The sequence below is a fragment of the Synchytrium microbalum genome (assembly GCF_006535985.1).
Source record: "Synchytrium microbalum strain JEL517 chromosome Unknown SmJEL517_scf0004, whole genome shotgun sequence".
NCBI lineage: Eukaryota > Fungi > Chytridiomycota > Chytridiomycetes > Synchytriales > Synchytriaceae > Synchytrium > Synchytrium microbalum.
This window is the reverse complement of record NW_022158353.1, coordinates 1,012,950-1,037,083: the sequence shown is the minus strand read 5'-3', so window position 1 is coordinate 1,037,083 and position 24,134 is coordinate 1,012,950. Positions and strand designations below refer to the sequence as shown.

The following is a 24,134-nucleotide window of genomic DNA, read 5'->3' as shown; positions in this document are numbered from 1 at the left end:
GATCCACGCCTTCCAAGTGGTTCCAGTACGTCTTGCCACAGCTCCAGAATATCAAAAAGGCTACTTTTTTCTTACTACATCATTCTTCAATAGTCGCCATTTTCAGCCCATGCTCTCAAGAAGGAGGCCGAATTCGTCAAGGAGGTAGCCTCTGGTGCCAAACTCTCGTCAAAGTTTATTTTCGTGTCCAACACGCAAAAGGAAAGTGAAATGACTCTTGATGAGCTGAAAGGGATGTTGAGAAAGCTGATTGCACGAACTGAAGCTCAGACTGGCGGTAAAGTTGACTTTTCCTTGTATAAGGCTGTTTCAGCATAGGTTGCTCACTATACAAAATAAAACAATTGCGGTTTGAATAATAATGGATGGGGTTTGTGGTTGTTGAAGTGATGAAAGAGTAAACGAATTCTCAATGGAGTGGAAGCACAGAGATGCAGCACGCGACAAACAACGCACATCGCGCACATATAATGGTGGATAGTTCACTCTCACATTTTAGATTTCTTGGCGGTAGCGAACAGCCAGTCGTTTGAATAATGTCGACTTTTGCCGAATTTTTCGATTTTCCGATTTCCGAGTTGCCACTGCTCCTCACAAGCACAAGTCAAAGCTAAGGGGCTGCAGGAATTGCACTTGCAGGAGACGCTTCTTATGACTCGACGCTTCGAGCCCTTGTCTACTTGCTAACCACACTATGGACGTGCGATTGCTGCTCAACCCGGAAGAAGTCGTAAACGAGGATGATAACGCATATGCTGACTCCAGATCACCTGTAGAACCACTACATATTCCACGCATGATCAATAATCTACCGGTACCCTCCATCCACGGTGTCCCTCTGCCACCATTAGCAACGCATTCATCATACCCCAACATGCCAACAATAGGACCGGAACTCTCGCCACGTGCATCCCACGATATTCCGCCAATTTCTCTAGCGATTCCTCCAATCCATGTACCAATGCCTCCAAATTATCCTTCGCTCAATGCTAATGCATCGTCCCAGCGCGCTCGACCTCGAATGTCACCAGCCTCACCTCAGCATGAACCTACACACCAGCGTGTAAATCCTAGCGTCCCACCTCACCTTCAGCATCTTATATTGCCCCCCATCGCTCCCCAGCTTTACAGCAATAACACGATACAACCATTGTCCAATCTCCAACGGAACTACACGCAAACGTATCACTACCAAGATTCATCCAACAACCACTATCAAAACACAAATCCTCCTAATACAATATATAATCATCCAGCAAATGTACATCAGACTCTTCAATCTCCAATGTTGCCATATCAATGTACAGCACCTGCTGCCATACAACAGTTTGATCCAAATCGGATATTGTTGCCACCAGAGCCACAGAGGTATGCTTTCATGCCATCAGAGCCACAGAGGTATGATGTGCTGTTTTGCTTGTAGCTAACTGCACCGTTTCAAACACACAACACTAGGACTCGCTAACACGACCTATAATGTAGGAGAATACGTGTCACAAAGGCCTGTAATCATTGTCGCATAAAGAAGCTGAGGCAAATCTAGTTGCAAGACACTGCTGTTTGAAACGTTTGGAATTATTTCTCAGGGCGTTATACTAACGATAACCTTGTTTTTCTCATACCGTAGATGTAATGGAGACCTTCCATGTTCATCGTGAGTGAATCGTGTCAAAGAAAACACGTTCAAGCTTTGAAGAAAGGAAAACAAACCACAAAGATTCTGACACATCTATTGACTCTTGTTTTTGGTAGATGTACAAAAACTCGGATCGCATGTGAATACTCTCCTAATTCGAATCGAAAACGAGGCAGGAAGCCAATCATAAAGCCAACAGGTACAGACGATCAAAACGAATAGCAGGATGTGTGCTCGATAATTAGCCGGATACTCTGCTCAATGTCTTGAATTTGGCACGCTCAAAAAGTCGCAGAGTGAGATGAATATGATTTAATAGTAGCTAGCATGACTTGCAAATAAACTCGATACACGCCTTTCGGGTCATCGAGGTTGGGGGGTTCTGTTTCATGGGATACAGAAAGAGAGCGGATGGAATATCTGGGAAGAGACCAGACGATCGTGGTGGAGGAGCGAAGGAACATTGTCGTATGCATTTTGTGTCTGAAGAACGCCGTTTTGATCTATATGGCTGTTTGCCATCCATAACCCTTGGACGCAAGAGAATCTGTCTCCGGCTGTCGACTACCGGCATTTCCAAAACTTCCAGTAACAAGGATTTCAGCTGCTAGAGTTTCAAACAGTGTCAGAATTGAATCGACTGAGTGTGGCAGGCGCACCTCAAGCAGCGATAAAGCCAAGTATCTGGTGCTATACTTTGAAGCATGCTTCTTTACATATTTAGAGTCTTTTGAAGAATGTGATATGACTCTATTTGAGGTGAAGAGCATATTGCGCAAGGTGATTCAACATGCGGGAAGTCTGCAGGTTGGAGCTTGTGTGTTTATACACTGTTGTACAAACATGTACGCGATTTAAGACCACTGAAGCCATTTCTGTAACTATAAGAATCCACCAATTCGTTTCGATTGTTTATATCGAGTCTGATGCGCCATAGTTTTGAGCATCGAATGATCCTAGATCAACAGGCAGCGTTTTGTGTTTTGGGATTCCGATCACGTCAAACAGGTGGCCATATTGATTCCATCATCCTTAAATCGCGTCCGTTTGTTTGTTATGGTAGGTATTTCGGCTTCTCATGCGAGACCTCGGAAGCGACGTTTAAAGGTTGTTTTTTTTGGAAGCTAGAACAACTTTTGTTCAAACAGACAGAGATCTGACAGAATTGTGAAAAACATCGGGCAGGAACCTTGCCTCAAACATCACCTTATTCTTGCACTAGTGTGGTAAGATTGAGGTTGACAGAATTGATAGACTTGAATATTAAATTTCGACGCCTAGGGCATTCAAGTTAACCGGAATGGATGCATCAGGAACAATATTAAAGGCTGTTAACTTTGCTGCTATAAAGCATAGAGATCAAAGACGTAAAGGTGAGTGTCATCAACAAATTGAATTCTGCTCAGCTTGTCTGCAGTACAGCAATGCAGATACAAGATGCGCTAGTAATGATTTAGCTATATATTAGTTAACCATCACACATTTCTACAGATCTTGAAAAGACACCGTACATAAACCATCCCATTGGAGTTGCGAATATTCTATACCTAGAAGGATCTGTAACAGACGTCGTGATTCTGCAAGCTGCCATACTACACGACACGGTCGAGGACACGGAAACGACATTTGAAGAGCTGGAAGCGGAATTCGGGCCTGAGGTCTGTTCTGTTGTAAAGGAATGCACAGACGACAAGTCGTTACCAAAGGAGGAGAGGAAGAGATTGCAAGTCGTGAACGCTCCTCATAAATCATTGAGAGCCAAACAAGTAAAGATGGCTGACAAGGTATTTTCGGAACGTGTTATGATGTTAAACAACTTTTGGTTTCTGAACCTTTATTCGAAATTAAATCAACGGGTCACTAGATATACAATCTCAGAGACTTGGAGAGATGTACGCCTGAAGGTTGGTCGGCTGAACGTGTTTCAGAGTACTTCAAGTGGGCGAAAAAGGTTACGGATGGTTGTAAAGGGGCAAACTCGCAATTGGAAGCTATACTTGACAAAATACTTGCTTCTCACGTTTAGTTTCTCTCATGACTTGTATCTAGTGTATATAAAACGTGGCTTCCAAGTCAATAGACTGCTATTGTCTTGAACTGGTGAAATCATCATCCGTCAACTGGAGTGTAGAGGGTTCGAAAAGTGATTGGCGGGATATTGGCAGCTTTCGAGCAGTTGCTAACACTTGTTAGAGCATGTTCAACTAGGCTATATGGGTTTATTTATGATTTTTTACGATTGAGACACAATTTACTTATTTTTACACCGACACCTCATGATGTCCACCAAGTTGACCATGAAATGGACATTTATGTTTATGGAATACAAAGTCCTAAAAACGAGGTGTTTGCGGTTAAGGATAAGGAGAGACAATGCTTGACTGACTTTAAATATTGCAACGAGACCGACCAACTGACCCTAGTTGTGACGACAGGTTTCCCAACGTTTCAGAGCAAAATCTGAGAGACTAACATACTTTCAGATACAAGTCCTACTGCACTGAGAGGGCGAGCAAGTTAATAAAGAGTAAAGAGTAGGCTTCAAAGAAAACCAACATGAAAAGTACGAAAGACGATTGACACTAATATACAAATCCAGTTTGACCAACAGCTCGAAAGCTTGCTCACCATTCCTCTGTTCTTTGAGCTCACTGTTACTTGAGAAGCTACTGTTAAAGAGTATACGATGATCGTCATTGTGCGTTGACTAGCATGTAGGTATGCTGTAAATATAGCCTTGCAACATAAAAATCAACAACTGCATCCAATCCAAGAAATTGTGTATTAGCCTTTTGTACAAATGTGTGCATTAAAATAAGATATCTGCAACGACTTGATGCACAATCAAGAAGCAGGTTGATCTGGCGATGGCGGAGTCGGCACTTTGAAATTAAGAGCACGACCCTCCTCGTATACTTCTTCTAGTGTGCTTTCCAGCACTCCCATATACACAAGTTCCTTGTACTTGCGATATAGCAGCAGCGCCTAATTGTAGTCAAACGCGAATTAGATTATGTCCCTTATTTTTATTTTTTCTCCTGTTTCACAAACCATGACATACCGCTTGCGCATCCTCCACCGAATCATGACTGTCAGCCTGTATCTGCTCTCCGAGCAAATACCAAGCCAGGAAACGTAACGAGATACGTCTTTGTCGACTCTTGACATAAAACAAATCCACAGTGTCTATGATTTGGTCTGGAGGAACCAGAATATCTATAGAGAAAGATGTTAGAATCTTGATTCATGAGCGCAAAAAGAAAGGAGAGTGTACTAATAATCCGAAGATCCTTCTTCAATCCATGTCCAACAAAGATACATCCTTGATCAACCAACATTCGCAGCTTCTTATATGCGACCTATTGCGTAAAGCTGGATAAGACTTTTTGCTAGGAGACATATCATATGAGGATGCTCACCTTCAAAGGAACAAGTGGATGAAGCGAAACCGCAGGATCCAAATCTCCAGCTAAGAAGAACATTGTGAATCTTCTAGGCAAATACCAAAGTTCCTGCAAAGACCATCGTAACTTGCTTTTTAACTTACGTGCGATACCAGAATAATCCGTTAAATAATCCACTACCTCTTCAGTAGTTGATATGTATTCATCAATGAAAGGCGTATCGTCTTCTGGTTCAAATCCTCGGGTAACACTGACACGAGCAAGACCAAGGCGTGATGGACGCACAACTTGTCTCACACCATCTGATCGTACTTCTGATTCTTCCTATTTGTGTTTTTGGAGAAGGAAGCATCAGAGGACCGTTGACAAAAAAATTTCAAAATAGTCTTGGATTACTACTGAAATCTCTACCTTGCTCAGTGCAACGAATTCAGCGTCCAAACCACATAATGCACCCTTCAAACTTTGAGTCTCTTCAGGAGTGAGACGTTTGTAGGTAATCGACAATTCTCGCCGACGACTAAAAAAACACAAAAATTATTCTATGTGGATGAAGAGGTCGTCGACCTATCAAACCAAACTTACTTGAGCACCTGAGAATCCATAAGAATAGACTGATCCATGGACTTGGGCAACGAAGACAAATCGCAAAGGGAGCTGACATCGACACGTCGGTATTGTGAAACCGATGGAGTCTACAGAAAGGGTCAGAAAAATAGAATATTGATCCGTCGAAATGACTCGTAATAAAAGCACATACCCTCCATTCCTTGAATTCGAGTACACTGGAAGTGGAAACCTTGTCGACCAAGAAATCATTAAAGACGTGCCAGCTGGGAGAAGCTTCATCGTCGTCAACTGGTTGATTGAATCGTATGAGCCGATTATCTTGAAGTCATGTGATCTCTGTTTTGCTCGTTCTCACCTCGCACATGAGATATCAAGTGCTTGAGTCTCCCATCTTGCAATATCTCTGATACAATACTCTAAGTAAAACATATATTGTTAGAAAACTCGTCAATTGCAATTGGTGAACACAAGAGGAGACGTACAGTTAATTCATAAACGACAAAACCTTGTGGAACATCTTGCCCTTCAAGAGAATCTTGAACAACAACAGCATCCTCCGTAATGGACATGGCAAACCTAATTAGACATGTTGAAGCTTCAGATCACCAGCACCAAAAAAGCAGATCTAAGCAACGTTTAAGGCTACGATTGCTACGATTTACCTCATCGACGCCCATCCTGCCGTCCACCACCCCGTATGGTCATTATCAGATACACACGCGTTGATATTGAGTACCACTGGAAAGTGCTTTATAGCTCGTGTCTGGGTTAAAGGTTGGTATCGACTGCATGTCGAGCACCATGCTCGAGTAGTTGATTCACGACGTAGACTTGACTGTAACGTTTCCGTGAACGATTGCATAGGCGGCAGTGGTGGTATTGGGCCTTTACCAGATGTCGGTTGTGGAATCTAACAATGTTGAGTTCGTTGGGAATATCGTTTGGTTGAGAGTTTCCTTTCTTTTGTGTTTTTGTAAGCAAAAGTTGAAATCGTGCAATTACCTTTCGATACATCATATCCACAACAAAAGGCATCGTCTCTCGCACATCAGAATTCCCACATACATCACAGGTGGATACACTTGACGATTCATGGCCATACAATTGCTGAATCACAGATAGGTTGCTTTTCGTAGCTGTCATGATGGGATATGACATTCCCACAGCCATACATTCTTGATGTGCTTGTTCAAGAATGAAGCGATTGCAGCTTTGAATCATGGAAGAATATGATACGGGTGTAGTCACCACATCTAACTCCAAGAGTCCCAATGCAGCAGCTATAGAATTGGCCTGTAAATGACACGCAAAAAGGCAAAATATCGGGGTCCTCATACAATCAAAGTTGCAAACCTTGTGGTAGTGTAGCAAATGCTCTCAGAAAGTTTGTAGCTTGACAATTTACTCCTTTACCATCCTCCAGCATTCGAAAGAGGAATCCCAATTCACAAGTCAAGCAGAATTCCTTATTACAAGATAATCTAATGTGGGCTTTGGCGATTTCACGAAACACGTGATTGAAGAATAGGACTTGGACTATCGCATTGCAATAAGAGCTTTGAATATGTGTTTCCAAGCCCGAATAAGGTGTCTTGTTGTAGAAGGCAAAGTCAAAGTCCTCCACTCCAAACCTATTATAATAAACGTGATGGCAGTGTAAGACACCGAGGTATGATGGTACTAACCGCATTCTTTTTGCTTTGCTTACCTCGAATATTTGATTTCGACAAGTCGATACGCTCGAGGTATACCATTTTCAGATCCAACTGCATCACTAGCATCATCTACTGCGCCACCACCATCTAATGGTCTCTCTCTTTGCTTCTTGTTGTCTGGTACAGGTTTCCTCATTTGAGCTCGTTCCTGTTCAGATCTAAACTTGGGCTGCTCCATATCTTCTCGAGCTTTACTAGTATCTCGCAGTCTTTGATTGCGACGGAACGTGTTCGGATTTTGAGCATATCCAACAAAATCAATCATTTTAACGTTTGAGAGGATTTCAGAAGGTATGAAGGCTGGTGGTTGATGAGCTGGGAATGGTGTGTTTGGGAATACAGAGAGTAGAGGCTCTGTATAGTACGACATGCCAATAGAGTTCAATGGCCTAAATTTCGGTGGAGAAGTTGGTTCACGCATACAGATTATACAGGGTTTTTTTTGGCCGCGCATACCTGTCATCATCAAGGCCAATATAGGTGGTATTCCTTGGCAATGTCGGATACTCACTTGGTCGAGAATACATATTTATTTTACCCTGCGGCCTGTCTGCATACTGATACAGGACACCGGATCCGTCTCCAAAGGTAACGACCTCACCAGAGCTCGATACGTCCAGGACAGTTAATGGACTACCCGTTCCTTCCAAATGATAGAATTGTATGGCGGCGCTATTATTCATGACATCACATATCTGGAATTGTCCATTCGATGAGCCAATCAGTGCAGTTGATGATAGTTTTGGGAGAAACCGCAGGAAGGAAGCTCTGGCAGTAAATGATACGGGAGGTAGAGCTCTCATAGTTCTCAAATCGTAAATTTTTACTAGTGGTTCACGGACGTGTGCTCCGGCTCGTTCGGATGATCCGCACGTCATGAGTGTGTATCCAGCAACGTCCATATCATTTACACTTCCACTATGTGCGTCGATGGTATGTTCTACACGGTATGATCTAGGATCTCGTAGCATGATCTTGCCATTAGCAGTACCACAACATAAAAGTCGTGATTTGCGCATGACTTTGGTTTCTACACCAGCACTATCCAATAGCCTTGTTATGGTGCCTCGATGAATGTTGACTAGCATCAGAGTAGTAGGTTCGCCAGCAACGACCAGTTCATTAGAGCTTGGTGTTGTTGGTAGACACATGGCAATCATCTTTTTGGTGTTTTCCTCCCTTGTTTGAATGCCTGTATGTTAGCGAATGTAATTGTGAGGATCTTCAGGCTAAACAGCTTACTGTACGGTCCATTGTGGCAGTCCACGACGAGCAGTGAGTCTGGCAGTGTTTCCTCCGACGGAAAAGACGCCATAATCTGTAACAGCGAGTTGAGAGACAGCCCCAGCGTGTGCCTTGAATGCTGTGTATTTATGAAGCTCGTTTGTTGAGTGAGCAAAGGAAGTCAGGCCGCCCTATTATAAATGCAAGGTAGAAATTAATATAAATTGCTGTGATCCTGTTATGTATCGCTCGATGCAGCAAAGTTGAACATGTTTTGCTCTTCATCACGAACATGCCTGAGTGTTCCCAATCCAAATGAGCTCCTCTGATGGGTCTGAGCTGATAGCAGTGATGCCTCTTAGTGAAGGATCAGTGCCAACTCTTCTTATTTCGTGCAGCACTTGTCCAGCCATCCTTTCATTCGTTTAAAACTTTGAAGGAAGCTTCCGTCTATTTTTGACGTGTTTTGAAAGAAACAGAGGACTAGTTCTCTTGCAGCATATTAGTATTTGTTGTTTTGAGTACTGTGTATAGCGCTTAAACGCGTCGCGACGGCCCCAAGTTTAGAAAGAGCTCCATCATCCCAATCTGACAAAACATCAAAACATCATGTTTGCGGAATACGAGGATGCTGATTCAGGGGCCAATGCCATCAAAGTTGAGAATGGTGGAATATTCGGAGACTGTTCAATGTGTAAGTCTGTCAAAAACAACGAGAGTACGTTTGTTCAATCTGACGGGTCCGTCCAGCTCCATCAGCCGGTGCCAATTTGCCCGTAGTCGATTACACTTTGTTTCCGTAGTATCGCTTTTCCAAATGATTATATCGCACACCGACTTCAAATGCTTGGCCAGCTGCGATGTTAGATGTTTTTTGGCACTGAAAACATCATTAGCCTGAATCCAAACTACGTAAAAGTTTCCCATAAACGCGTCTCTGCGGTTCGGTGTGCTCGTTGGAAGTTGGCAGTCTAGGACGTTGTCAAGATCTCGACTCCATCAAACCATTGTCGCTGTACAGGATGACAGATAGAAGAACAAGCAACGCCCGTGATGTCTTGCCTACTAGTTCAACTCCGTCTCACTACGACGTGACCTTGACTGTCAATGGTCTCGAAACAGACTTCAAGTTCAAAGGAATTGTGAAAGTAACGTACGTCAACCATCTATTAGTGTATATGTATGTTCACCTAGTATATATATTTCTGATTTTTATCCCTGAATTTATAGCCTCAAAATCAATGAAGATACCACCAAAATCTCGTGTAATTCAAACGACATTGAAATTCACCACTGTCAAATCACATCCACTCTCATCAAGACCGACTCGACGTATGTATATCCGTAATTAAATCTTCATCATTCAGAAGCTTATCCAATATCTATTACTCAGTCAAGTCGCCAAAAGTATAACTCTCGACAAGCCAACCGAAACGGCTACATTCGAGTTTGCATCCGTCATCAAGGCTGGCTCCACCGCCGTCTTGCACATTGAGTTTACAGGCAACCACAATGATCAACTTGCTGGCTTCTATCGAAGCAAGTACACTGATCCACAAGGCAACACAAAGTAAGGACTATTACTTGCACAACAGGACCTTTGTTTTTGACATGTTTCCAAACCAGGTACATGGCTGTAACCCAATTCGAAGCTACAGACGCCCGTCGCTGCTTCCCCTGTTGGGATGAACCAGCTCTCAAGGCAACCTTCGACTCAACATTGATCATCCCTACTGGTTTGACCGGGTTGTCAAACATGGATGTCCTCGAAGACTCGATCGTCCAAGTCGACGGCAAAGACTTTACTAGGCTAAAGTTTGAACGTACTCCCATCATGAGTACTTATCTCGTCGCCTACGTCGTGTCTGCTCTGGATGTGGTCGAAGACTATGCTCATCCGAAATCACCAGCTGATGCCAAGCCCATCAAAGTCAGAGTCTTTACCCCACAAGGATTGGCCGAACAAGGACGATTTGCTCTATTTGTCGCTACTAGGACATTGGAGTTCTTTTCAGAATACTTTGATATCGCATATCCATTGTCAAAGGTGAGCGTATTCTGATGCGTCCTGAGACTTATGAAGTGTTGTTTTGCTGATACATGATTTGAAATTTGGATAGAGTGATTTGGTTGCGATACCCGATTTCGGAGGCAAGTTTTGTTTGTTAAAAATTATTTCAACTATAATTTGTAGTTTAACAATAACTATTTTAGCTGGAGCCATGGAAAATTGGGGGCTTGTTACATACCGAACAGTTCTTTTGTGTAAGACACCGCACGAGTCACTATGTTGACCATAGAACGTAGACGGGCTCTATGAAGCTTTACTGATTTGAAACATGAAATTTAATTTCCTTAGTGTTTGATGAAGAAAATACCAGTGCTGCTACGAAACAGAGGATTGCTTACGTCATTGGTACCTTGATTGTTTAGGCTTGAGGTCTAAATCTCCATATTTATCTCTTTCGCACTTAATTTTCAAGGTCATGAGCTCGCACATCAGTGGTTTGGTAACCTCGTCACCATGGATTGGTGGAGTGATCTCTGGCTCAATGAAGTAAAAATACGTTCTGTTTTTGCTTAAAGGCTTTGGGACTTTTGTTGCGCTGCATCGTTGCTTACAGCTAAACCAATTGTTTAGGGCTTTGCTACCTTTGTTGGATGGCTATCCACAGACCACTTGTTTCCGGATTGGGATGTCTGGACGCAGTTCGTTATGGACGATGAACAAAGGGCCTTCCAGCTCGATGGTTTGCGTTCATCACATCCTATCGAAGTGGATGTCAAGAATCCTGCTGAGGTAATGTCAGTGCAAGGTTTACATCAGAAAGCGTTGCGCAATCATTAATCTATTTGTCGGCATTTTTTGCATAAAGATCAGTCAAATCTTTGATGCTATCTCCTATTCGAAAGGTGCCAGTGTTATCCGCATGCTGAACGGTGCTTTAGGGGGTGATAACTTTATGAAAGGTACTGAAATTGGAAAGCATTGCAACTGTTTGCTTCACATAACACTCACCACTTCGTCACCCTTCACCATAGGTGTTCGCTCATATTTGAAAAAGTTTTCATACTCAAATGCCGCCACTTCAGATTTATGGGCCTCATTATCTGAAGCATCTGGAGTCGACGTCAACGCTCTCATGTATCCATGGACTCGAGAGATGGGATATCCAATCCTCACCATCGATTCAGAGAAATATGACGCAGTCAAGAATGAAATGCACATCACACTCACCCAATCTCGATACTTGTCCTCTGGTGATGTAAAACCCGAAGAAGATAAAGTCATCTGGACGGTACCTCTCGTCATATCTACCAACGCGACTGGTAAAAATCCTCACCGTATTATGATGACGGGCAAGACGCAAAGTATCGTCATTCCATATACCGAATCTGATCATGCCTTTTGGAAGTTGAATTACGAGAGTACGGGATTCTTCCGTGTCAAGCTGCCACAGGATACTTTATTGAAATTATGTAAAGAGATCTATCGAACGGGAGGCGATGTATTCTCCTCATCAGATCGTATTGGAGTGTTGACTGATGCTTGGGCACTGGCTCGTGCAGGATATGGATCTACTGTTGGAGCTCTCGAAGTTTTGCGTTGGTATGCCAAGGAGGAAAGCTACATGTACGTATGGTTCGTTTTTTCAAGGCCAAAAAAAACCCTCAAATTACGACGTATATATTGACTTATACCGTCATTCTAGTGTATTGACTGAGATGAATGCTCAATTGTCGTCATTACAGTCCATTTGGCATACAGAACCTCAGCATGTCCAACAAGGTCTCCTGACTTTGAAAAAACAGATCTTTGGGTCAAAGGCTCGAGCCATTGGATACGAATATCCAAAGGGTGAAGATCATTTGACTACTTTGAAAAGAAATCTAGTCATTGCTGTAGCTGCTAAAGCTGGTGATGAAGAGTGAGTGTATAACGTTGTTACATATCTTGAATGACTCTCTGTTTTTGTTCTCACCCCTACAATAATCTATTTTAGGGTGGTCGGTGAACTGTTGAAACGATTCGGAGAATATCGAAATGGCAACGAAGCTGCCTTGTCTGCAAACTTGCGAGGGGCTGCTTTTGTCACTTTTGCTCGTCATTCAAGCACCAAGGCAGAGTTTGATGTACTTGCCAATCTTTACAAGTGAGTCGCGGAGATGTAGAAGAAATCTTTTAAAAAGCTTTTGGTTCTCACTCACTTTTATCTTTGTAGAACAATCGCGACTCCAGACCAGAAACTATCAGTGTTGCAGTCATTGGGTGGTATCAACTCTCTTGATATCATCAAGTCTCTCCTTGATGACTTTATCCTCAACACTGAGTTGGTTCGTTCGCAGGATTTGATGTATCCAATTAGCGGTATGGCATTCTACTATTGATAAGATTCGATTTTTTTTGGTCGCATCTTTTTCCAGTCGAACCTAAATCGTCTCTCAAATTGCGTAGGTATCAGCAATCACAATCGAGCAACAGCAGAAGGTAGAAATGCATAAATTTATGCCCTTCCACTTCTAAAATTAACAAACCGTCATAAATAATAGTACGAGCTATGCTGTGGGACTGGTTGAAACGCAATTGGGATCAGGTTATCTTCCCACGATATGAGCCTAGTTTGACTCTTCTCGGCCGCGTCTGCCAACTCTGCGTTGAAGATCGAGTTGGACTTGATTTTGCTGATGAAGTAGATAGTTGGGCTGGTAAGAATTGTGTTTCCAAAGGGTTTCGACGTGTAACAAATTAGCGGGTGTTGCTTTGTAGTTTTTTCTCACCGCAAATTAATTTTAGATGGACGTGAATTAGGTCCCCAAGGCAAAGGAAAGCGTCAAGATCAAATCAAGTCAATTCGTCGAATGCTTGATCAATCCTTGGAAAAAGTACGTTCGAATACTAAATGGTTAGAGCGTGAAAGGGAGAATGTATCAAAGTGGATTGCTTCTGGTTTGTCCGAATCTAAAATGTAAATCTGCAAGTTTTTTGCGTTTAACTCCCAAAAATATGAAGAGATGTTTCATCAAAAGCTTGTGGTTTCTTTGTTTCAAGGGGACTGAAATCATTATGATCGTCACGACACTCCACTGACAAACCGTGTATGCCAAAATTTGTTTATATTGTTTGAAAATGAGGATTATGAACTGTTTTAATTTATGATACCTTCACGGCTGAAAGATCCTGGAGTACCCTGCGACTGAATATGAAGCTTTGTGTGAGGTTGGGAGGTGGAGAGGCTGATGGATAAACGGCAGGGGCTTACCACGACGACGACAACAAGGACAATCCCCTAAACGAACGAAAAAATTCAGCAACAGAGAAGCATGAAGACCTGTAACAATGCTCGCTACTTCACTCACTGAACTTTCTCAGAGCAAGACTGTCACGACAATCATCACACAAGCAAAGACACCCACAAGGTCTCAAGACAATACATCGAGATTCAGCAGCACATACAACACAAAGCCGTGTTGAAAAGGTTTGCGATATGGCATCCGATTGCTGCTGTTGTTGACTTGAACCAGGCCCAGAGTCTCGACGAGCCTTCACCAAGTCCAGCAAGGCCGCCCATTCCGTAGCACCACTACTACGATTGCTACTGCTACTACCACCAAGTCTAGGTGATGAAGGAAGCATTCCAACAGCATTTTCTTCCCACCGATGTCGTGCTGACCGAGTCATGATAGGTGGTTCTTGCATTAAGTGTGCTAATAGCGATATGGCATTTGGTGACGATGGTGATGATCCAACCAAGGATGATAAAGGCCATGGTATTAGCGACATCAAACTGCTACTACTGCTATTTATATTGTTGTTGCTAGTATTGTTTGGTTCTGGTGTCATTGGTTGATGGAGATCATTGGCCAATTCAAATATTTCACGATACAGGTCTTCTTCTTCATCGTTTTCTGGTGGCATCGTCATCGCGATATTATGAATACTAGTGCCAGCATCTCCAGATTCTTCTACAATTTCGCCATCCTCGATATTTTCATCATCGTCATCACTGGACGATTCAGATTCACTAGGTAAATAATCTGGATCCTCTACCAGTTCATTCCACTCAGCTCCTCGTGTGACTTCATTGCATTGACTAGAAGTACCATCTGCAGCTTCAGCCTGCCTAAAGTTTCTTACAAACTTGACCGCTCTAGCTATCAGATACACTACAGTCTTGAAGAATGTGACCCACAACCGTAATATACCTCGTTGACGAGGGTATTGGCCTGCCATGTCCAAGTCATCATCATCATCAGTCGTGAGTGGCCGACTACTGTCGTTCATAGCAAATCCAGACACATCATTCATCATATTATTGGAATCTAAGACTGGTGCCGACATGTCCGATGGAATCACGATAGGATCCAATTCACGCATCAGACCCATATTTTGAGTGGCTTCTAAACAAGCAGTTCCGATTTTATACAAGACTAGATTAAAGTCCTCCGCGAGAGAAATGGAAAGGTTGAATATACGTCGTGTTCTGACGGCACCACCTGTTATAAGCAAAGCTGCACCATGTAACGTCGATACTACTACGACTATGGTCATTATGGATAATTCTGGTATCTTGGCCATCCATTGTAAGACCGGATATACGGAAGCCTGATTCGTAGCAAAGCACCACAAGAAGTGCGCCATAGACAGAAACGAGAATGTTGTGGTTGGTATTAATCTTAGATGCTGTAAGCCAAACAAGGCTAGTACATTCAATGTCCACAGCTGGAGACATTGCAATGCTGCTATGGCTAATATAGGCGGTAGATGCGTTCCAAATATAGTCTGAGATGGCGTTATTGTAGTTGTTTTGTTGACTGCCTGTAATATAGGATCAGGCGATTGCGTTGGATCGGTCGTGGATGGTGTTGGAGATGGCGATTCACCAGGACGATACCCTATTCTACCGTAATGGTTGAAGTGCCATGTCACCGCCCATTCGAATAGCTAGATTGATAGGTGTGAGTGAATTACGAGCAGATAACAAGAAAGGAGCGTGCTCACATTTGGAGAGTCTCCGTGGAGCTCTTGAGCGAGCATCGGACCAAGTTCGAGGCAATTAAGAAAGACATCAACGATATATGTGCAGCTCTGAAAAAGAAACAGAGAGAAAAGGACATCTTCAATCGTCCTATGTGTTTCTTCTGGATTGACTATAATGTTCCATAGTGATATTCCCGTCCAGGCTCCATATATGACAAGCGGTGTTCTCAATATCACACTAGCGGCATAGGTATTCCACGTCCTTTGAGGGTTCCTGGGCGACACTATAGCAGCACATCTATTGACAATCAGCACCTGAACAATCAAGATCCGAAACAGTGGTGACGCAAAGAAGCTAGGTAAGAGATTCAGAGTTAGTATTTTGACATTTGAACAGATAAATCACTCTGATAATGGTGGCGACGATATTTCAAAAAGGGAAGTCATGGCGCAAGAAATGTTGGACAGTTTACACACCACCCAGACTTGTGACAGCAAGCTGCAACGACAGCGATATTACTTGTGCAATATACTACTCACTTCCATATAGTTGGCTCATTCTTATTTATAGCATCATGAACAGCATACCATTCTCCAAAGGAGATTGTAGCATTTCGCACCAAATCGAAAGAAAATGTCCCCAGAGAAGCCATTATATTCGAAAAGCGGGCTCGCTTGTGCTCTGAGCACACCAGATAGAGCTTTTCCCGCGGGTCCCGTCTGCTCAAGGAATGGTGAAATGTGTGAAGCAATTGATGAGATATGAACATTGGTCAAAAACTCGATGGAAAGTCGAGAAGAGCAGGTGTCCTACGCGAAGATATGTATGCAATATGCAAGACTCGTATTGCTCTCATTTACACATTTACAACCAAAACACGCTTTTGTTACGTGAAAGGGAAAACGATCAGATCTATTCACAGTTCAGGGGCAGAAAAGAGTCTTCACTGTGTTCTCAGTATAATATGTATGCCACTGTCTGTCTCAACTGGTCCTGACATTTCACCGACTGCAAGAGCATACCTAAATTTCAACGATCAGTGTCAGCAAGTTGACCAGTAAACTCATCAAAGATCTATCTTACGTCGCTTCTTCGAAAGGTTCTAAATGATCAGCAAGACGGGGTTCCGTTAGAATCGTCAAAGCATCAAGCAGTGTCTTGATCAGCACAACATACTCTGCATTTGACCAGGTCCAAACATTCCCAAATCACCTCCTTGTTTGGCAGATGAGCAATCCGATTCCGTTCGTGCCAAAGTAGGCAAATCAGTGTCTCCTTTAGCGATTTGAGCTCGATATTCGACTATTTTGGCAACTGCTTCCGCTTTTGTTCGTGTTATTGTAGCCTACAGAGATTTGTTCAGGTCAATATGATCATATCATTCACTTGGGCTGATCAAACATACAAATGTCTTTTTTGCACACTTGTACGTACTTGTTTCCAAGATGATGGTCGACGAGATTGATTATGTTTAACAAGGAGATGGGAAGCACGAACTTGATAGGTTGGAGCCTTTGATTTAGGTTGATCGACAGCAGCTGGAGTGATTTCTACTCCTTCAGGTTTCTCCCATTGACTGGTCTGAGTCTCGGTATTGAAATAATAGAGTCGCGATTTCGACGACGAGTATCTCTCTAATAGCAAGGAATCAATGGTCAGAAAGTGGGCGACTTCGTCCGAACGCCATATTGAAGTAGGTAGGACTTGCCTTCCCATGCCATGTTCAGTTGCCACAGATCGGTCGAAAGTCGATAGGTCGAAAGATGGGAGATGATGATAGTCGGAGTGGCTCACTTCAAATCACTTTAAAATTCGAAATTCAAATCCTAGCATGACAAATCACGTAATGGCTAGCTGAAATGACGCGAAATGTTATTAGTGGTACTGTGAACTGACTCGGTTCCGCTATTCACTCGATTCACTCAACTTCCAATCGGTTCATATGATAGATCATAGATACACTTATATATTTCATGCCCTTTTTATGGTACTTCCTTCTACAATTCGCTATGGATACAAAAAAAATCAAACCACTACATATAAGACACTTTTACGAGTGCGCGTCGTTCACCAGCACCACCTTCATTCATTGCTGCAATTACTTTCTCTTCAGACAAGCCCTTTCGAGCCTTGACAAAGAAACTGAACAAGCTTCACGAGAGTTTGACTTGGATACCTAGCTTTTGATGTGGTATGTCGAATCGCTTTCCAAATCAGCGTTCAACTAATATCACTTTTAAACTTACTTTTCCGAAAAGTCAAGTAACTTGAAGATTGTATCAGAGACTTTTCATAAACTTGCTTGACAAACCCCGTTACATTTGGGTCCAAAGCCTTCCAATCCTTCTCACGAGTCAACACGAGAGTGTAGAGAATGATGAAAAGAAACGATTGAGATATCTTCATTATCAATGAAACATCATTTTGCAAATCGGATTTGCACCAGCAAAAAGAAAGGGCAGCACAAAGAAAACGACGATGAGATAAATCCAGGTATTTCACCTGAACTCATACCAGTGGACAATGTGGTGCCTGATAACATGCTGAATAGTAGCCTTGTTTTCTATCCTTTGTGGTCGTGAATGGAGACTCAAGGACTAATAATATCGGCAGCCAGATGAAACGGTGAGAGGGTTCTTCTCAGAAAATGTACGATACATAATGCGGAATAGCCAGCGAGTGATAATGTAAATGTGGGTATGTAGGTCGTTGAAGCTTTTTCCAATGGCTTCAACAAATGTGTGAATAGATAATCTAAATGTTGATGACAGTGGATGAAACGAATTCAGGGTAATAGGAATATGTTTGCACGTATATATACACTCTTGGAATGTGAGATTCGATTCAATGGAAGGGCTATAGGAGGTGACGACGTCCAATACCAATTCGATTTATTGACTAGCCACCCCAGTGCCGGACAACGGACGACCACTTCGGGCGACCATAGAGCTAGTTAATCACGGAAACTTTTAGCAGATGTCGATCTCGCTCTCCTGCTCAATGCTTTAAACGCTGTCTCTATACACTATCCACCTGTTAGGTTTGTTTGCAAAGGGCTCGAGCGACAGTTACAACCCATACACACTATGAGGACTGGAAAGAAAAGCATGGTTTACTTGATCTCTACGTGATTTACACGTTATGGACTCTTTTCAAGCTCGTGAAGAGGTCCTGTCCTCGTGTGAAGCGTTGCTTGAATGGTCAACACATTCCAACCCATTATATTAGCATACAGCGTCAGCTAAGGGCTAGCTAAGATAAGGAAACTCATCCATTTACATCTCGGATGGCTTCAGCTAGCAGCAATACCGACGATACATTCGATGTAGAGACCTTTCTCAGGACGGAAGCTACCAAGTTTCATCAAGACTTGGAAATTGACAGGATACTCAATTGTGTCAAGCACAATGCGTAAGTTGCAATATTATATTCAGTGTGTTCGCTTGCTATTGGTATCTCTACTGCTTTTCTACGGATTGAATGATCGCTCGTAGAAGCCAATTTCAATCATTGACGATCACACATCACACACACACACACTCACACGTCTATAACTAACCGCACTCACTAACTATCTAGCGTCGAAGTCCTCGAACTCCCACCCCAAGTCTGGATATCCGGCATAATAGACCCGAAACAAGTAAAACTCCAATACCGTAAAAAATCCCTCCTCACACATCCTGACAAGTCAGCAAACCCCAAAGCTTCCGAAGCATTCGAAATCCTCAAAAAATCAGAATCAACACTCACAAACGATAAAGAACAGACGTCTGGCCTGCTTGAGATGATTAAGGATGCTAGGAATAGTGTGTTTAAGCAGCTTAAGATTGCCTCGGCTAGTGAGGCACGAGCTACTGCATCAGAGACGATCGTCGCTATCAGGATGGAGGTTAGGCGGATGATTAGGGATGTGGAGAGTCGAGAGATTGTCAAGAATAGGAATGAGGTCGAGAGGAAGAAGCAGGAGGAGGATCGGTTAGCAGAGACCAAGAAACGGAAAGCGGAATTGGATAAGGCTTGGGAAGAGACTAGAGAGGACCGGGTGGGGTCTTGGAGAGATTTCAAAAAGGCTGGACCGAAAAAGAAGACGAAAAAGGAGGATGATGTCGTGCCTAAGATGTTTAAGAAATAGATGGTCGCCGATCGCTTTGTACTTATAAACTTATTCTCGTATAGTAAATAGATTAACATGTAAGAAAACTGAAGACATTGAATTGGTTTACTATGAGCGACTGGGATTTATTCTATGTATAATAAGGATGCCAAAAAATATAACCTTACAGCTCTGTACAAAACCCCCCGTCTAAAGCCAAAACGATCTACTAACTATACGTTGCTGGACTAGGACCATTCATAAAGTCAAGTCCCAAACCTCGCATCACATCCGGTTCTGCTGCAGCTGCTGTTGATGACCCATGACACTTATTTATGCTACCACTACCATCATGATGCTCATTCCCACAGACACCAGCCTTGTTGTCACCTCTCGACAACCAGGGCGAGTTCAAAGCCTCCAATGCAGTCATCCTCCTCGAAGGATTGGGCTGTAACAGAGCCCTCACAACATCCTTTGCATCCTCCGGCACATCAATATTACTAGGCCACCTGTAATCGCCCCTAGCAATCTTATGATACATGGGCTTCACAGCTCCTCCCGGACCAGGCTGGAATGGCAGCTCGCCAACAAGCATGGCAAATAATATAACACCGAGAGCCCATGAGTCTGAATTTATAGGATTGTATCCGACGCATCCCAGTATGATTTCTGGACATGCATAGTCTTCTGACCCGCATCGTGTCTTGAAGACTTCTCCTGGAGTGAAGGTTCGAGCGAGACCAAAGTCACATATGTGGACGTGATGTGAAGAGTCGACCAAGACGTTTTCGAGTTTGATGTCTCGGTGGCAGATGTTTTTTGAATGCAGATAGGCGACAGCTACAAAAGATGAGCGCAAAAGTGTTAAAAAAGCACACGGAGAAGCAGACAGATAGTTTGACAAGTGTTGGCAGTCTTGTTCTCGATAACGTACCAGATGCTAACTCGTAAAAGAGATCTCTAGCTCTTGCTACACTACACTTTCCATCAACGATATAATCGTATAGTTCACCATAGCCTGATATGTACTCCAAAACTAGCACCAGATGACTTGATGTTTCAAAAGCTTCTATAAATCCTACTATGTTTGGATGTCGCACGGCCTATGGTGTAGAAGAGTAGAAGTGTAAGTATCAGATACAGCAGAGCACATATCGTAACATAAGGTAATATTTTGACAGAGTGATGGTGAAGGTGACACCACTAAAATCTCCCCACACGGTGTTCCATCATACCTCAGTAATCTCAATCTCTCTCTGCACACATATCTGCAACCTTTCCGACTCTCGTAGCATCTGTTTACTCATCATCTTGAGTGCGACTGGTTGACCTGTTCTTGTATCCGTCGCCAACTTCACTTCCGAGAAGCTACCAACGCCGAGCTTGCGTTCAATCCTATACGGACCAATCTCCAGTCCATTTGACGATACAGCATATACCGGCCGTGTCTTCATCTCGGGCGTATGCGATATGAGGTCAGGGATGTCTTCCATGGTCGTGTTGTCTGATACTGGTGATATCGGCGATAGTGGTGTCTCGGATGGATGTATTACTGCGGTGGAATGTCTGAATAGTCTCGAGTGGGCAGATACGACTCGTCGTCTATTTCCGACGGTCTTTGGTGGAAACATGTCCATGGCAGTTGACGAATGTTGTGTGTCTCGTATTTTTGCTGGTTTGACCGACGGATTTACAATAGATATACGGCGATATCGTTCGTATGAAGGCACGTCTGCTTCCATCATCGTTATAGAGGTTACCATTTGTGCTTGCAGGATGTTGGCAGATTTAAGCTTCGTAGAGTGACGACAAGGTTCCCACACGTGGTGACAAGGTTCCCACACGTGGTAGTGAAGGCAGAGATCCCAGTCTGAAAAGTTTATCGGAATAGAGAATCTGGAAGAATGATTGCAATGAAGACCGTCCTTACGTTCCAAACTTTGTCGGTGACTACGCCAAGATGAAACAAAAGCGAAACAAGATACAAATACGGCGAAGCTCCTTGATTGGCGGATAGATTTTGAAGCAATTGGAGTTATGACTTTAATATGAATGAACCGTACTTCTTAAAAGACGAAACACGTCTGTGTAGCAGATCTTGTGACATTTATGAAACAGGCTCACCTAATGCCTATTGTTTTCCTTCCATCCACCCAAAGTTTGAGCCCCTGATGGAATTATAAAGTTACAATCGATGTGAGAATGCTTCTACTTGCGCGTTTCGTCCTGCAGGAGGTGTGATAGCAACTACTTTTAAACGCCACTGCCAGCAATGCCACTACTTATTGTACAAACGCAACCCTCCAACAAGTGTTGTGTTGAATCTATCAAAGCTGTAGGCTCTATGATGTTCATGACTTGTATTGAATCTATCAAATCTATAAGTTTTCTATAATGTTCATGGCCGTATATACAAGGCTTTAGGATACTACTACTAATAAAATAATTCATAAATACATCACATCATGATGGAGGATGCCCTCACGTCAGGAACTTGTTCACATAACTAAACCCCTTGAAAGCATCCTCGACATTCACCGATCCAACTCCAAGAGAAGGAGCACCATCTGCAGAAGGTGGTGATTCCAAAGCCATAGATGTGAAACTGTCTAGGAAATTCCTAACGTCGACGGTAGATTCAATCTTGGGCACGATGGGTGGTGTTACTTGTCGTTCAGCTAGCTTCTTCCAGTCTAGCTTACGGAAGAAGGAATGCTTCTTGATGTCTGCTATGCCACCGGAACCAAGGCGTTGAGTAGGTGATTTTCGTAAGAGCTATTGTGAAAATCGAGGAAGGCATTAAGAGCTTGCTCATTCAAAAGAATGTCTGTATTTTCCTTCGACTGCACCACGATGACTTTTTTCTCATATTGCACCAGAACACTCCAGAGCTTTCACTTCCGATACAAACGACAATATTAAAAACCAAAGAGACAGCGTACTTACTCGAATACAGAAATCCTTGGCAAAAGAAGACATATAATTGGGACATACAACCTTGCCCTTAACAATCTTCTCTCCAACTTTTTTACGATTATTGCCAGTAAATGGTGCAGATCCAGTCAACAGGTTGAATGTCATGATACCCAAAGCCCAGAAATCTACCGTCCTGTGTTTGGTGGAAAAAAAGTTCAGTAAAAAAATTGCTTGAGAAGTCGACATATCAACCAACACTGACTTTTAAACCAAACACATACCTGTCATACGCTTGCTCAAGTATAATCTCTGGCGGCATAAACTCCACAGTGCCACAAACCGTCTTTGCCTCCAAGCTCGTCTGAAGAAGGTTGGCATCAACGAAAAAAAGTCAGAATTACTCGCAGATATAGGCTGAACCAACGGGTATTTAAACACACATACCTTTGACAAACCGAAATCCGTAAGCAAGATATGTCCGTCCTTGTCCAGCAAGCAGTTTTCAGGCTTCAAGTCTCGATAGATTATACCGAGGTTGTGTAAATGTTCGATAGCTAACAATAATTCTGCGATATAAAAGGATGTGGCTTCTTCAGACAGCATGCGTTCAATGGCGAGTTGGTTGAAGAGTTCTCCTCCAGGAGCATATTCGAGGACCAGGTAGAGCTTCTCGAGAGTTTGGAAGGCATAGTAGAGCTTGACGATGAAGGGGTGTCGGACTTCTTCGAGTATGGTTCGTTCATTCTACGTTGCGAGATTGACACGATGAAGAAATGAGACAATGGTAAAAAAATGCACAAAGTTGATTGAGTAATACGACCACATTTGCGATTCGGGTATCACGACTTACTCGAGTATGTTCATGAGTTTTGGAATGCAGTACAATAGAAGCCTTTTTCAATACTTTGAGAGCAAACCTAGTAACCATGACGTGACATGTCACCCAAATGCCCAAAACACTCGTCACTCTCAAATACACTTACACACGAGAAGTACCCTTCAACCTGACAAGGTAAACCTTCCCAAATGCACCCTTGCCTATAACACTCAGCATCTCAAAATCCTCCAACCCAACCTTGACTTCCTCATTCGGCTGCTCTTGCACTGCTGCAGCTACACCACCACTACCACCAACAGATCGTCCAAACGACTGTGCTGCATCATGAGACTGGAATTGATGTACTTCAAGTACCATCGAGTTTGTAACTTGTCCCAATATATTATTACTGTTGTTATTGTGGTCATTCCTCCTTGATGATGATCCAGCGATGGGAATACTCGGCGATCGAGCCATTTCGACTCCAGCGACAATGATACGCTGTTGATGATGCGGTATGGCTTTACGGTTGCTGTGATCTGGAGATGTTGGTGTATTACTATTATTATTATCGTCGTGCTCATCGTCGTCTTCTTCGTTGATCAGCGCTGGTGGGAAGAGAGTAGGAGTACCTCGACCAGACGATGCTCCGGCATGTTCAAAGTATATTGCTGAATCGGCCATTGTGTTTGTGGGTGAGCTGACGAACTCGCTCTCATCGTCAAATTCAAAGAGCTGATGATCAGCCATTATGAGGTTGAGAGTGATTGTGTAGG

At 43.0% G+C, this 24,134-nt stretch overlaps 8 protein-coding genes across 8 annotated transcripts; 3 read left to right on the top strand and 5 right to left on the bottom strand.

The window, feature by feature from the left end:
* Positions 1-694: 694 nt before the first annotated feature.
* Positions 695-3,732, top strand: SmJEL517_g01379 (uncharacterized protein; the record flags this gene model as incomplete). Its single annotated transcript, XM_031167307.1, has 5 exons — positions 695-1,368; positions 2,918-3,009; positions 3,128-3,420; positions 3,501-3,600; positions 3,686-3,732. The coding sequence occupies 5 exons, from the start codon at positions 695-697 to the stop codon at positions 3,730-3,732; spliced, it is 1,206 nt and encodes a 401-aa protein (XP_031026740.1).
* Positions 3,733-4,480: 748 nt separating this feature from the next.
* Positions 4,481-8,962, bottom strand: SmJEL517_g01378 (uncharacterized protein; the record flags this gene model as incomplete). The annotated part of the gene is made up of 17 exons (XM_031167306.1): positions 4,481-4,621; positions 4,698-4,852; positions 4,911-4,995; positions 5,056-5,105; positions 5,184-5,364; positions 5,452-5,560; positions 5,626-5,735; positions 5,801-5,898; positions 5,966-6,026; positions 6,093-6,186; positions 6,273-6,520; positions 6,613-6,890; positions 6,964-7,241; positions 7,319-7,714; positions 7,782-8,504; positions 8,568-8,688; positions 8,842-8,962. 17 exons carry the CDS (start codon positions 8,960-8,962, stop codon positions 4,481-4,483), a joined length of 3,249 nt encoding a protein of 1,082 aa, XP_031026739.1.
* Positions 8,963-9,571: 609 nt separating this feature from the next.
* SmJEL517_g01377 (uncharacterized protein) lies at positions 9,572-13,520 on the top strand (the record flags this gene model as incomplete). Its single annotated transcript, XM_031167305.1, has 17 exons — positions 9,572-9,702; positions 9,780-9,881; positions 9,943-10,119; positions 10,176-10,596; positions 10,670-10,709; positions 10,764-10,814; positions 10,909-10,965; positions 11,033-11,106; positions 11,191-11,349; positions 11,426-11,519; positions 11,592-12,183; positions 12,263-12,478; positions 12,554-12,703; positions 12,773-12,918; positions 13,006-13,038; positions 13,101-13,256; positions 13,345-13,520. The coding sequence occupies 17 exons, from the start codon at positions 9,572-9,574 to the stop codon at positions 13,518-13,520; spliced, it is 2,775 nt and encodes a 924-aa protein (XP_031026746.1).
* A 176-nt stretch (positions 13,521-13,696) lies between these two features.
* SmJEL517_g01376 (uncharacterized protein) lies at positions 13,697-16,181 on the bottom strand (the record flags this gene model as incomplete). Its single annotated transcript, XM_031167304.1, has 5 exons — positions 13,697-13,744; positions 13,811-13,837; positions 14,005-15,492; positions 15,550-15,883; positions 16,069-16,181. 5 exons carry the CDS (start codon positions 16,179-16,181, stop codon positions 13,697-13,699), a joined length of 2,010 nt encoding a protein of 669 aa, XP_031026745.1.
* A 291-nt stretch (positions 16,182-16,472) lies between these two features.
* Positions 16,473-17,245, bottom strand: SmJEL517_g01375 (uncharacterized protein; the record flags this gene model as incomplete). The annotated part of the gene is made up of 4 exons (XM_031167303.1): positions 16,473-16,551; positions 16,613-16,631; positions 16,706-16,874; positions 16,964-17,245. 4 exons carry the CDS (start codon positions 17,243-17,245, stop codon positions 16,473-16,475), a joined length of 549 nt encoding a protein of 182 aa, XP_031026748.1.
* A 1,570-nt stretch (positions 17,246-18,815) lies between these two features.
* On the top strand, positions 18,816-19,661 carry SmJEL517_g01374 (uncharacterized protein; the record flags this gene model as incomplete). The annotated part of the gene is made up of 2 exons (XM_031167302.1): positions 18,816-18,940; positions 19,109-19,661. 2 exons carry the CDS (start codon positions 18,816-18,818, stop codon positions 19,659-19,661), a joined length of 678 nt encoding a protein of 225 aa, XP_031026747.1.
* Positions 19,662-19,851: 190 nt separating this feature from the next.
* On the bottom strand, positions 19,852-21,388 carry SmJEL517_g01373 (uncharacterized protein; the record flags this gene model as incomplete). Its single annotated transcript, XM_031167301.1, has 3 exons — positions 19,852-20,465; positions 20,560-20,728; positions 20,861-21,388. The coding sequence occupies 3 exons, from the start codon at positions 21,386-21,388 to the stop codon at positions 19,852-19,854; spliced, it is 1,311 nt and encodes a 436-aa protein (XP_031026742.1).
* Positions 21,389-22,106: 718 nt separating this feature from the next.
* SmJEL517_g01372 (uncharacterized protein) lies at positions 22,107-24,108 on the bottom strand (the record flags this gene model as incomplete). The annotated part of the gene is made up of 6 exons (XM_031167300.1): positions 22,107-22,400; positions 22,572-22,734; positions 22,823-22,902; positions 22,986-23,285; positions 23,392-23,458; positions 23,525-24,108. 6 exons carry the CDS (start codon positions 24,106-24,108, stop codon positions 22,107-22,109), a joined length of 1,488 nt encoding a protein of 495 aa, XP_031026741.1.
* Between the last annotated feature and the right edge of the window lie 26 nt (positions 24,109-24,134).